At 44.5% G+C, this 13,214-nt stretch overlaps 1 protein-coding gene across 9 annotated transcripts in view; it reads right to left on the bottom strand.

The window, feature by feature from the left end:
- Positions 1–13,214, bottom strand: part of LOC126188374 (glutamate-gated chloride channel) — a 681,209-nt gene that overhangs the window by 105,640 nt on the left and 562,355 nt on the right. For all 9 annotated transcript variants that reach the window (XM_049929990.1, XM_049929998.1, XM_049929976.1 and 6 more), the window contains 2 exons: positions 10,936–11,070; positions 887–1,320 (listed from right to left, as the gene is read on the bottom strand). In XM_049929990.1, the coding sequence (XP_049785947.1) occupies positions 887–1,320; positions 10,936–11,070 (569 nt within the window). The remainder of the gene's footprint in view (positions 1–886; positions 1,321–10,935; positions 11,071–13,214) is intronic.

The following is a 13,214-nucleotide window of genomic DNA, read 5'->3' as shown; positions in this document are numbered from 1 at the left end:
TTCCTGTCATATCCTTAAATACTGACTGTTCCTCGTGGGACGCTACGTGTACCCATACGTACTGTACGTGAATTCGTGTTTTTAATCAAATTAAACTATATGGTTCCAGAGACCTTTACAAGTCCCAAACACCTTTGATGTATATATGCAGACGGAAGCGACGGATGTGAATTTGTACTAAGGCCAGGCTTCGAACATGGCTCTCCTGCTAGGCAGATGTGCTAGCCACTACGTCACTATGACACGGTGGCTTTGCAAAATTGTACGGACTACCCTAGTACACCTTCATCCTTAATCCAAATTCACACGAAGCGAAATTTCTATTGAAAAGGGAGGCGTGCTAGTTTAGTCCGTGCAGTTGTGCAAAGGTTCTGTGCCGGAGTGGCGTAGTGGTTAGTGCATCTGCCTATGGAGTAGTAGACCAAGGTCCAAATCCCCGCCTAGGTACAAATTTTCATTTGCCGCTTGAGTCTGCATACATATATCATGGAGTTCTTGTTGTAAATTTATTGAAATACAGCAGCAGTATATACAGTGTTGGGACATAATTCTGTTTGCCCTGTGTTTCATGAAATTGTCACATTTTAGGAAGAGCGGTAACATGTTGTGTGAAGTTCGCAGTTTCTTGCTTATTGCTTGCACTCGTTCCCGGCGAGTGAAATGCCGCCTGATTCTTCGAGCGGAGCTCGATCAAGTATCAAGATCTGCGGCGTATAGGGAAATCTCGGGCCCGTTCGAAGTCGCGTATCGTTTGCCCAGCCCTACTTATAAGATACCACTACGTTAGGTGCAGCCTTTGTAAATTGTGTTTCGTGTGGACACGGTCGTGTCCGCGAAGTCTGATTGATCGGACGTGTGAGGCGCGGTGGGAGGGGCGGGTGCCTACCATGGCAAAGGTGGTGCTGCCGTCCTCCACGAGCAGGTCAGCGGCCGCCTCGAGCTGCGCGGCGTGCTCCAGCTCAACCTGGCGGCGCTGTTTCTTCATGTTCTCGCGGTGCATGTCCGAGCGGCTCGCGTAGTTGACGAGCGCGAACTCGAGCAACGCGCCGAACACGAAAGTGAGGCACACGCCCGTCCACACGTCGATGGCTTTGGTATAGGACACGGGGGGCAGGGAGGCGTTGATGCCCGACGTCTGGGTGGCCATGGTGAGCAGCGTGGTCACGCCTAGGGACACCCGTGCCGGGATGGCGCTCTGATCGAGCCAGAAGGACACCCACGACACTATCACCAGCATGCAGCACGGGATGTAGATCTGGATCAGGTAGTAGCTGAACTCGCGCTTGAACAGCAGGTCCACCTTCAAGCAGCTGTACTCTCCTGCAACAAGCGAACACATCCACATTCAGGAAAGTCGAATACAGTCGCTCGGAAATATTTGCCCTTGCCGTACATAAGCAAAGTAAGCCCGAATATTCTATACGACGACAGAGCTAAGATTTTTAACTTCACAAACCGTCTATTTGTTCTGATAGGGCGAGGTCCCCAACAGTGGGATAGACTTTTTGAAGCTATCTCTACTGTGATGTAGGTTAGGACTCAAAGTACGTCACCTTTGCAGCCCTTCACCCCAGTGGGTCTTCCTTTGCGAGTAATCGACGATAAAAAGCTTTAAGAATGTCACATGATGCTCAATGGCTTTAATTAAGTTGTCTTTTACGGACTGGGTGGAGTAACGGCGAGGATAAAGTTTCACGTGCAGTACATTGTGGGCTCGAATCTCATCAGGTGTTTTATATTTTTTATTTTATTTTTAAAGCTTTATCAAAATGGCTTTGATCATTATTTTTATTCAATTAATTGGTTTTTTTTACTTCTGTTCCCTTGTCACAGCATTTTAATCACGGTATGAACTTTTCCATTTGTTCTCATTTTTTCTTTATATCATTTTTTACTCGGAATGTTTGTGAATGTGAATCTAATTATATTTATTTATCTATTACAATGTTTAAACACTTGAAAATGCCGATCTGTTGTTTGAAAAAACAAAAGACGAAATAATCTATTTATATCGACTGTGCAATGGTGTTAAAATGTATTTTTCGTTACGATAAGTACTTTCTTTTTTTTTTGTAATCGTCATACAAGCATTCAAAACATAAATTCCTATTCCACTGTGGACAAAACAAAGCAGATGAAGATTTATAACGAAAGCAATAACGTGACAGAAAATACAGGAGGATAAAAACGAAAGAAAAGATATCGGAATTAATACATAAAATTAGTTAAACTCGTATGACCAAAGGTTCCAAGTGAAAAAAAGAATGATTTTAACAGAAATTAGAGCAAATGATAAAGTTGATACGATGATTAAAATAATGTGATGAAGAAATAGAAATAAAAAATTACATATAGATTATGTCATTGAATAAAACTAATGATCAGTAATTTCGATAAAATTAAAAAATTTGAAGTACCTGACGAGACTGGAGCCCACAACATATTCTATTTGAGGGCCTTACCCTATCCATTACGCTAAGAAACTAGTACGTATAACATTTTCAAAGTTACAGAGCGTCACGCAAAGTTCTTTATTTATTAATTCATTTTTTTCGTTGCTTGCTAACGAGGCCTAGCAGAGTGAATGGCTGCAAGGTATGATACTTGTGATCTTAATGTATCTTACCATACAGGTGGTTTCAAGAAGTCTATCCCACAGCTGGGGATGTCATCTTGTGAGGGCCGTTAATGATGTACCTAACATTTAAGAGCAAGTCATCACATTGTGCTCTGATTTGTATGAAACTTTAGTGTCGGCTATCATACTTTACTTTCTCTCCGCCCCTCCTATTTTCCGTCTGTCTCTGTCTATCTCTCTTCTCCTTCTCTCTCTCTATTCGTGTTTGTGTTTGTGTGTGTGTGTGTGTGTGTGTGTGTGTGTGTGAGAGAGAGAGAGAGAGAGAGAGAGAGAGAGAGAGATTTATCATGTGATAAACGCCATGAGAGTGCTTTAGAACATTTTCTTTGAAATGTAGAGCTGATGGTATTGGTAAAACGTATTAATTCGTAGGTTAATGTAAATAAGTTTCATCACTGCGGGCCTTTTTCTCTTGACAGAGGAATCCGGTAAGCTCTCTTACTCACGGACAACTAGCTCTTTAAATAACAGTTGGGAATGCAACCGGGTAACGTCCTTGTCAGCCACAAGTATTTCTACAGGCACAAATGAAACGAGAGATCTCATGCATGGCAACTTAAACGCTTCGTGGTTAGAGTTAAATCAACCGGGAACCAAAAGACAAGCACATACTGTAAATAACAGCTTTCACCAAACAGCTAAAGATAACCAAAACCGGACGTTATCGATAGCGAAATATTAATTAACGAGTATTTAGTACTAAGCCTGTCTCTCTATTGTGTGATTAGGGAGAGAGCAGGACTCCAGGCAGAATTTAAGCAAACATATGTGTCATTATTCATGAGGGCATTTGAAATTCATTAATAGCACTGTTGGATGACGTGTACCAAGGCAATGTTCAGCAAATGTAGATTTGTTTCGTGTGTTGCAAGTCTGGAACCGCGTGACCGCTACGGTCGCAGGTTCGAATCCTGCCTCGGGCATGGATGTGTGTGTTGTCCTTAGGTTAGTTAGGTTTAAGTAGTTCTAAGTTCTAGGGGACTTATGACCTCAGCAGTTGAGTCCCATAGTGCTCAGAGCCATTTGAGCCATTTTTTTCGTGTGTTGCAATCGTGTGTGGTGCTTATGGTCTGCTCGCTCTGGTAGCTGCTGTCAGGAACGCTCGTTCATAACGCGGAAAACACCAGGTATCGCATTTTTCATGAGTTGACTTCTGGGCGTGTGTACGAGGGTGAGTTAAATGAAAACCTTAAATTTGTAATAACAAATCGAAATTTCGCGCCTTTATCCTGTAAGTTGGTAAGCATGCTACAAACAGCGTGCAGAATGGCCTGTAGGTGGCAGCATGGTGCAGATGCACATATACTGTCGTAGTGTCAGTATAAATATGGCCGCCCCATTTGCACCATTGAAGAACAGCGTTCAGTTATTCGGTTTTTGGGTAGTGAAGGTGTGAAACCTATTGAAACTCATCGACGAATGAAGGTTCAGTACGGTGACGCATGTTTGTCACAGCAGCAAGTTTACGAATGGAGTATGAAGTTCGCAAATGGTGTGACTTCAGTGGAAGATGCTCCTCGTCCAGGTCAGGCACAACGAGTTGTGACTCCACAGAACATTGCATCAGTTGAAGCCATAGTAAAGGAAAACCGCCGAGTAACACTGAATGACATTGCAGCATGTTTACAGATTAGTCATGGGTCAGCACACCACATTGTGCATGATGCGCTCCAGTTTCACAAATTGTCTGCAAGGTGGATGACACGGCAGCTGACTCCTGACATGAGAGAATGACGTGTTGATGCTTGTGAAGAACTTGTTCGGCGTTTTGAACAAGAAGGTGATGGCTTTCTTGCAAGAATCGTTACTGGGGTCAAGGTACGCCACGCGGTGTATGAGTGGTTGCGTGGACTACCAAAAGAATTTTTTTCTAAAGGAATTTATGCATTTTGTAAGCTCTGGAGGACTTGAATTGAGAGTGGGGGAGTTTATGTTGAAAAGTGATATAGCTTGGTACCACTTCTGCACTTTAAAAAAATATTTAAGGTTTTCATTTGACTCACCCTCGTATGTTTCATATGTAACCATCCGATCATTGACCTATCCCTACTGTCCTGCGCACAGTAATTGCAAAGTTTCGAGTCGAGTTGACATGGTCGTTATACAAGAGACATATAAGGTATAGTTTTAAGTCAAAACCCTCACACAGGAAGTTGTTTTTTGCAGCCTTCATGGCTTCAGGAAATAATGCTGATATGACCTTAACGCAAGAAATACACGATCCAGTCATGTTAATGTGACCACCTTTCAAAAACCTGGATAACCACTTACTACAGCGCCGACATGCAGAAAGAAAGTCAGTGAGGTAGTGGAATGGATGTGGAGCCATGGCGACTCCAGCGTCGTGCCCAGCTTTGCTAGGTTCATCAGCTGAGGATCCATGGCGCGAACAGCCTACAGATTTTCAGTTGTGATTAAATCATGGGAGTTTGATGGCCGGGGCAGTACGGCAAACCCATACTGGCGCTCTTCGAACCACGTACGTAGACTGCGAGATGTGTGACACGTCGTATTGTCCTGCTGGTAAATGTCATCGTACTGAGAAAGAAACAAACTTCGTGCAGGAATGGACATGGTACCCAAGGATAGATGCATACTCGTCTTGATCCATTGTACCTTTCAGAATGATGAGATCGGCCAGGGAATCCCACGAAAACGTTCTCCAGACCTCAACGCTCATTTCTCCGGCATGGACCCTTCCGACGATTGTTGCAGGTTGTTTGCTTTCAACGTTTCACGCCGAACACGCCAACAGCCATCTGTCCGATGGAGCATAAAAATTGATTCATTTGAAAAGCCTACCTGTCGCTACTCAGTGGACGTGCAGTTGCGGTATTGGAATGCAATTTCCAGCCTTCGTCACCGATGAACAGCTTTTAGCATGGGCGCATGAACCAGCGCCTGCTACAGAGGCCCACACGCAGCAACGTTTGCTGAACGATTGTTGAGCGGACACTGTTGGTTGCCTCTAGGATCAGCTGGACGGTCAGTTGCTTAACAGTTGCAAGCCTGTTCACCCGCAGATGTCTCCGCAGCCGTCGTTCGCTTCTGTCATCTAAGGCCCGCATTAAACTACAGTTGACACAGCGCCGGTTTTAGATAGCGCCGTTTTACCATTCGCGGTATACTAAACCACGATGGCACGCGAATACTTTACGTACTTAGCCGTTTCGTAAATGGTTTCATCTTTCGCTCAAAAATGAATGATCATGTTCTTTTTGACATCAGATAAATCTCTTCGTTTCCGTATTACGACAAGGAGTGCACTATTTCCCGCATTCCCCCACATGCTTTCTATACCTTCCACTGCTAATGTTGCCACCTGTCGTGAATGGTTATTCTGCATTGACGTCAAACATAAGTGGTGGTCACATTAATGTGATTGGATTGTGTATTACAACTACATATTTCCAAACTTCATTTCGTTTCTGATTTCCTAGTGTAGTAACTGCTTTAATACACCTTCCTCCAGGGTATCATTGCAAAGTTATACTACACTCCTGGAAATGGAAAAAAGAACACATTGACACCGGTGTGTCAGACCCACCATACTTGCTCCGGACACTGCGAGAGGGCTGTACAAGCAATGATCACACGCACGGCACAGCGGACACACCACGAACCGCGGTGTTGGCCGTCGAATGGCGCTAGCTGCGCAGCATTTGTGCACCGCCGCCGTCAGTGTCAGCCAGTTTGCCGTGGCATACGGAGCTCCATCGCAGTCTTTAGCACTGGTAGCATGCCGCGACAGCGTGGACGTGAACCGTATGTGCAGTTGACGGACTTTGAGCGAGGGCGTATATTGGGCATGCGGGAGGCCGGGTGGACGTACCGCCGAATTGCTCAACACGTGGGGCGTGAGGTCTCCACAGTACATCGATGTTGTCGCCAGTGGTCGGCGGAAGGTGCACGTGCCCGTCGACCTGGGACCGGACCGCAGCGACGCACGGATGCACGCCAAGACCGTAGGATCCTACGCAGTGCCGTAGGGGACCGCACCGCCACTTCCCAGCAAATTAGGGACACTGTTGCTCCTGGGGTATCGGCGAGGACCATTCGCAACCGTCTCCATGAAGCTGGGCCGTTAGGCCGTCTTCCGCTCACGCCCCAACATCGTGCAGCCCGCCTCCAGTGGTGTCGCGACAGGCGTGAATGGAGGGACGAATGGAGACGTGTCGTCTTCAGCGATGAGAGTCGCTTCTGCCTTGGTGCCAATGATGGTCGTATGCGTGTTTGGCGCCGTGCAGGTGAGCGCCACAATCAGGACTGCATACGACCGAGGCACACAGGGCCAACACCCGGCATCATGGTGTGGGGAGCGATCTCCTACACTGGCCGTACACCACTGGTGATCGTCGAGGGGACACTGAATAGTGCACGGTACATCCAAACCGTCATCGAACCCATCGTTCTACCATTCCTAGACCGGCAAGGGAACTTGCTGTTCCAACAGGACAATGCACGTCCGCATGTATCCCGTGCCACCCAACGTGCTCTAGAAGGTGTAAGTCAACTACCCTGGCCAGCAAGATCTCCGGATCTGTCCCCCATTGAGCATGTTTGGGACTGGATGAAGCGTCGTCTCACGCGGTCTGCACGTCCAGCACGAACGCTGGTCCAACTGAGGCGCCAGGTGGAAATGGCATGGCAAGCCGTTCCACAGGACTACATCCAGCATCTCTACAATCGTCTCCATGGGAGAATAGCAGCCTGCATTGCTGCGAAAGGTGGATATACACTGTACTAGTGCCGACATTGTGCATGCTCTGTTGCCTGTGTCTATGTGCCTGTGGTTCTGTCAGTGTGATCATGTGATGTATCTGACCCCAGGAATGTGTCAATAAAGTTTCCCCTTCCTGGGACAATGAATTCACGGTGTTCTTATTTCAATTTCCAGGAGTGTATATAGCACGTGTAGCATAGATAATCAACAGTGTGTAGTGGTATCGACCTTTTCGTGTTGTGTGGTTTCAGTTACAGTCCATTACAAAGTGTACCTTTCTTATAATATTCTTACTACGAGGGTCGTCCACAAAGTAAGTTGCGTTTCTACAGGGTGTTTCAAAAATGACCGGTATATTTGAAACGGCAATAAAAACTAAACGAGCAGCGATAGAAATACACCGTTTGTTGCAATATGCTTGGGACAACAGTACATTTTCAGGTGGACAAACTTTCGAAATTACAGTAGTTACAATTTTCAACAACAGATGGCGCTGCAAGTGATGTGAACGATATAGAAGACAACACAGTCTGTGGGTGCGCCATTCTGTACGTCGTCTTTATGCTGTAAGCGTGTGCTGTTCACAACGTGCAAGTGTGCTGTAGACAACATGGTTTATTCCTTAGAACAGAGGATTTTTCTGGTGTTGGAATTCCACCGCCTAGAACACAGTGTTGTTGCAACAAGACGAATGTTTTCAACGGAGGTTTAATGTAACCAAAGGACCGAAAAGCGATACAATAAAGGATCTGTTTGAAAAATTTCAACGGACTGGGAACGTGACGGATGAACGTGCTGGAAAGGTAGGGCGACCGCGTACGGCAACCACAGAGGGCAACGCGCAGCTAGTGCAGCAGGTGATCCAACAGCGGCCTCAAGTTTCCGTTCACCGTGTTGCAGCTGCGGTCCAAATGACGCCAACGTCCACGTATCGTCTCATGCGCCAGAGTTTACACCTCTATCCATACAAAATTCAAATGCGGCAACCCCTCAGCGCCGCTACCATTGCTGCACGAGAGACATTCGCTAACGATATAGTGCACAGGATTGATGACGGCGATATGCATGTGGGCAGCATTTGGTTTACTGACGAAGCTTATTTTTACCTGGACGGCTTCGTCAATAAACAGAACTGGCGCATATGGGGAACCGAAAAGCCCCATGTTGCAGTCCCATCGTCCCTGCATCCTCAAAAAGTACTGGTCTGGGCCGCCATTTCTTCCAAAGGAATCATTGGCCCATTTTTCAGATCCGAAACGATTACTGCATCACGCTATCTGGACATTCTTCGTGAATTTGTGGCGGTACAAACTGCCTTAGACGACACTGCGAACACCTCATGGTTTATGCAAGATGGTGCCCGGCCACATCGCACGGCCGACGTCTTTAATTTCCTGAATGAATATTTCGATGATCGTGTGATTGCTTTGGGCTATCCGAAACATACAGGAGGCGGCGTGGATTGGCCTCCCTATTCGCCAGACATGAATCCCTGTGACTTCTTTCTGTGGGGACACGTGAAAGACCAGGTGTACCGCCAGAATCCAGAAACAATTGAACAGCTGAAGCAGTACATCTCATCTGCATGTGAAGCCATTCCGCCAGACACGCTGTGAAAGGTTTTGAGTAATTTCATTCAGAGACTACGCCATATTATTGCTACGCATGGTGGATATGTGGAAAATATCATACTATAGAGTTTCCCAGACCGCAGCGCCATCTGTTGTTGAAAATTGTAACTACTGTAATTTCGAAAGTTTGTCTGCCTGAAAATGTACTGTTGTCCCAAGCATATTGCAACAAATGGTGTATTTCTATCGCTGCTCGTTTAGTTTTTATTGCCGTTTCAAATATACCGGTCATTTTTGAAACACCCTGTATATCCATCCACGGCAGCGCAACGATCGCTGTTCAGAGCATGTGCGGCAGTTACTGTGACTCAAGGAGAAGACATGTACGCTATTTTCAGATCGCTGCTGCCGAGTCGGCCGCGGTGGTCTCGCGGTTCTAGGCGCGCAGTCCAAAACCGCGCGACTGCTACGGTCGCAGGTTCGAATCCTGCCTCGGGCATGGATGTGTGTGATGTCCTTAGGTTAGTTAGGTTTAAGTAGTTCTAAGTTCTAGGGGACTGATGACCACAGCTGTTAAGTCCCATAGTGCTCAGAGCCATTTGAACCTTTTTTTTTTTTTTTTTTTTTTTGCTGCTGCTGCCGACATGTGCGTTGTAGTTCTTCTTTATAATTTCACCTATAATTGAAAATGCCGCCGCTGTGAAATCAGATCTGTGATTCGTTTTCTAAGTGCAAAGAAAGTTAAACCAAAGGAAATTCATCGGCAAATCTGCGAGGTTTACGGACAAAATGCTACGAGTGATTCAATGATTAGAAGATGGGTCAGACTGATCAATGAAGGACTGATCAAGTGCACAATGAAGAACGTAGTGGACGCCCGTCTGTGGTTACTGATGAACTGGTTCACACTATTGAAGAGAATATTACGCAGAACCGTAAGTTTACACTTAGCGCCCTTGCTATGGAAGTCCCTCAAGTCTCACGATCACTAATTCATGAAACAGTTACTGAAAAACGGAAATTTCGGAAACTTTGCTCACGTTGGGCACCCAAAATTCTTACTGAACAACACAAAAAACAACGGATGGGCAGTACACTTCAGTTTTTGACACGCTATAATGAAGAAGGCGAAGGTTTTCTTTCTCGGATAGTCACGGAGGATGAAACTTGGGTATCGTACGACATCCCTGAAACATAACAATAATCAGTGGAATGGATAGGCCATAGCAAATCACGACACTTCGAAAAGTCATGTGCACCGATTTTTGGGACAGAAAAGGCTTTTTGTTGATTGATTTCTTACCACTTGGCCAAACAATCAGTGCACATGGTTACTGCGAGACCATTAAGAAATTGTGCCGCGCAGTACAGAACAAGCGCCGAGGATTACTGTAAAAAAGTGTTGTTTTTTCTACGATAATGCCCGACCTCACACGGCAAATGTGACCAAACTACTCTTACGGGAATTTCACTGAGAAGCGTTTGATCAGTCTCCGTACCGCCAGCACCTCGCTCCTACCGACTTTCATCTCTTCTTACAACTAAAATCTGTCCTTGGTGGTCAACACTCCAACGATGATGACGAGTTGAAAGAACATGTTGCCACATTGTTGAAAACACAGGCGGCAACCTTCTATGAAGAAGGCATACAAAAACTTGTGCCACGCTGTGACAAGTGCCTATAAAATTTCGGAAGCTATGTAGAAAAGTAATTTAATAGTTGTAGATTTTTGTACAATAAATATTTTTTCTGCATCTGTACACGTTTGTTTTATATAACCAAACGGAACTTACTTTGTGGACACGCCTCGTATTACCGTTTTCGTCCTTCATCCTTTACGAACCGAAAGACTATTATTGTAAATTACGGAAGTGGAATAGAATCGTATTTGGGATCCAGTAAAGGTGATCCACATGTTTCTGTTGGCATGGTTGTATTCCGTGTCATGAGATGGGACTTTTTTTAAGAACAATATCGAACCAGTTGTAGAGAGTTTACGTACCTGTGTTGGTTTTGCTGTTGCAGTAGTCAGTAAGGAACTTCTCTAGCGTGAAGCGCGGCAGGTGCAGGTTCTTGACCACCTGCACCGGGTCGCCGTCTTTCCACAGGAACACCAGGTCATCAGTCGTCCAACCATCTGCAACACCATATCACGTATCAGGCCTGTTTCTGAGCAAACACAGTTTTGCCCTTGGAACGTTAGTCAACAAATTAGTTGAAATTACTTGACACATATGGTAATTTTGACTTTGTAGGTAAAGCAAATTCCTGAAGTCTGTGTAGTTATTCTTTGAAGCTAGTATCCTCTTCACTGGAATCATCTGAATTACTAAGATCGTTCTTTACAACAAAACAAACTTTTGGTTATTAGTTTGCCTTCTGCATTCAAATCAGCGAAGTGGTGCGAACCTTTACGTCAAATAACTGGAGACGAATCCCTTTCCTGGTTGCTACAGTAACTATTGCTATTCGTTTGTCTCTGTAATTCAACTGTTTCCCATATCTAGTATAGTGTTCTCAGTGTTTAATATTCAGTGCGGTTCCTGACATGAAATTTAAACTTAAGATGTCCTAGTGGCCTAACCCAATGAAGCAGCGTCAAAATCACTAAAGCCATTGAAATCATAAAGCACTTTGGTCACATGTCACATAGAGCAGATAGGCGATGTCGTGACCACTTTTACGAAACTTTCAGACGATCCGTCATGATTGCTAATGCTCAGGACATACATGACTGACCATCACCGGTACTACGCAGCACGAGGTTCCATGTGCTTGTTCTCTCCATCAAGGTCACTATACGTAAAACTATGGATTTGTGTACAAATTTCCCCAAAGTAAAAGGTACTACTATGTTGTATGTTCTTCTCTGATTCGTAGTCGGCGCTCAAATTTGGAGTTTTAATGAAATGATGAAAACACAGAGAATTGGAACAGCTCATGACAAAGATTACAATAACGTTATCGCTGCGGCTTTTGATACTTGGTTACTGCACAACATGTCCACAAGTTACAACTGTCAGGCGTGAATACTGCTTCGTTCCGCTATGTTTTAAACATTGTACTGAAATCCGACATTGGCACATCGAAGGCGAATAATTGTAAAATATGACTTTTAAGAACTGTAAATCTTAACATACATTATTTCAAGCAGATTTTTGACATATAATAGTTCATTTATGACTGTTGTGAATCTGCTGGTCATGACTGTTACGCGGGACATATTTACGTATTTCAAAATCATTTTAATTCGGTTTTAGCTAGTCGAACTACTGTAATTTCTCTGTCCATTTCAAACCATTCACCGCAGGCAGCAAACAGAAAGAAGAACAAATCCAGACAATGCAGGATTTTCTTCTCCACAAAGGCTGTGGAAGTAAGTCATTCTACTGGGTGTCGGCACGTGTAAGATGGGTAAAACGTAATGTCAAGTGCAACAATAGGCCATTAAAATCTGCAGGTAACATACTGTGCAACAATATGCCTCCCGCTAACTGCAGGAAACGTATTGGTAAAGAAAGTGATCATGCGCCGGATTGGCTGGAAGTGGAACTGAAATAGCAGTCCGTCCTCTTCAAAAACCAAGCGGGGTGTGCTCTAAACACTCCTTGGACTAGAATGCTGCCTGTGATGCAAAGATTCCTTCTCTATGTCGAGGGCGCACCATAAGTCGGTCCTTAGTACGTTCGTTTAACTATGTATCACAAAATTTGGAGAAACATTTTCTATTCGTTGGTTGAGGGCTGTTCATCCTCTTTATTTGTGACTTGCGTGCTGATACGAAAAATGCGAGAGACCTCCAAATTTTGCTGAGAAAGCCTATATCGTAACAGGGTCAGTGCTTTTCTTCAACAGGTTGATCCTGACTAGCGTAGTATAAAATGTTACTTATTTAGTCTTGATAAGTATGCGTATTGTTGTTCTCTAAGCAATAACTATATTGAATTTTATTTTAGTTCTGGTGGTTATTTTTCTATTTTACTTATTGATTTATGAACTTGCTACGTCTTTTAGTTGTACGAGCATGAGCGCTATTCCCTACAATACCGCAGGCTCCAAACAACCACACCAACAAATGTTTAGATAATTTTACATGCAGTTTAGAGTGAATACGAAGTTTATTGTTAACAGTAATATAGGACAGTGATGCAAGCATATTGTTTTGATTTCTTACTCTGTTGGTCTTACTCTGCGTGTCTGTTGCCAATATCTTCGGTGACTGCAAAATATGACGTCATACAAACTACAAAGGTTCCGTAAATTAACGCTCACATGTGAACC

This window comes from Schistocerca cancellata, chromosome 1 (genome assembly GCF_023864275.1).
Source record: "Schistocerca cancellata isolate TAMUIC-IGC-003103 chromosome 1, iqSchCanc2.1, whole genome shotgun sequence".
NCBI classification, from domain to species: domain Eukaryota; kingdom Metazoa; phylum Arthropoda; class Insecta; order Orthoptera; family Acrididae; genus Schistocerca; species Schistocerca cancellata.
Note: the sequence above shows the minus strand (reverse complement) of the source record. Positions and strands in the feature narration are given on the sequence as shown.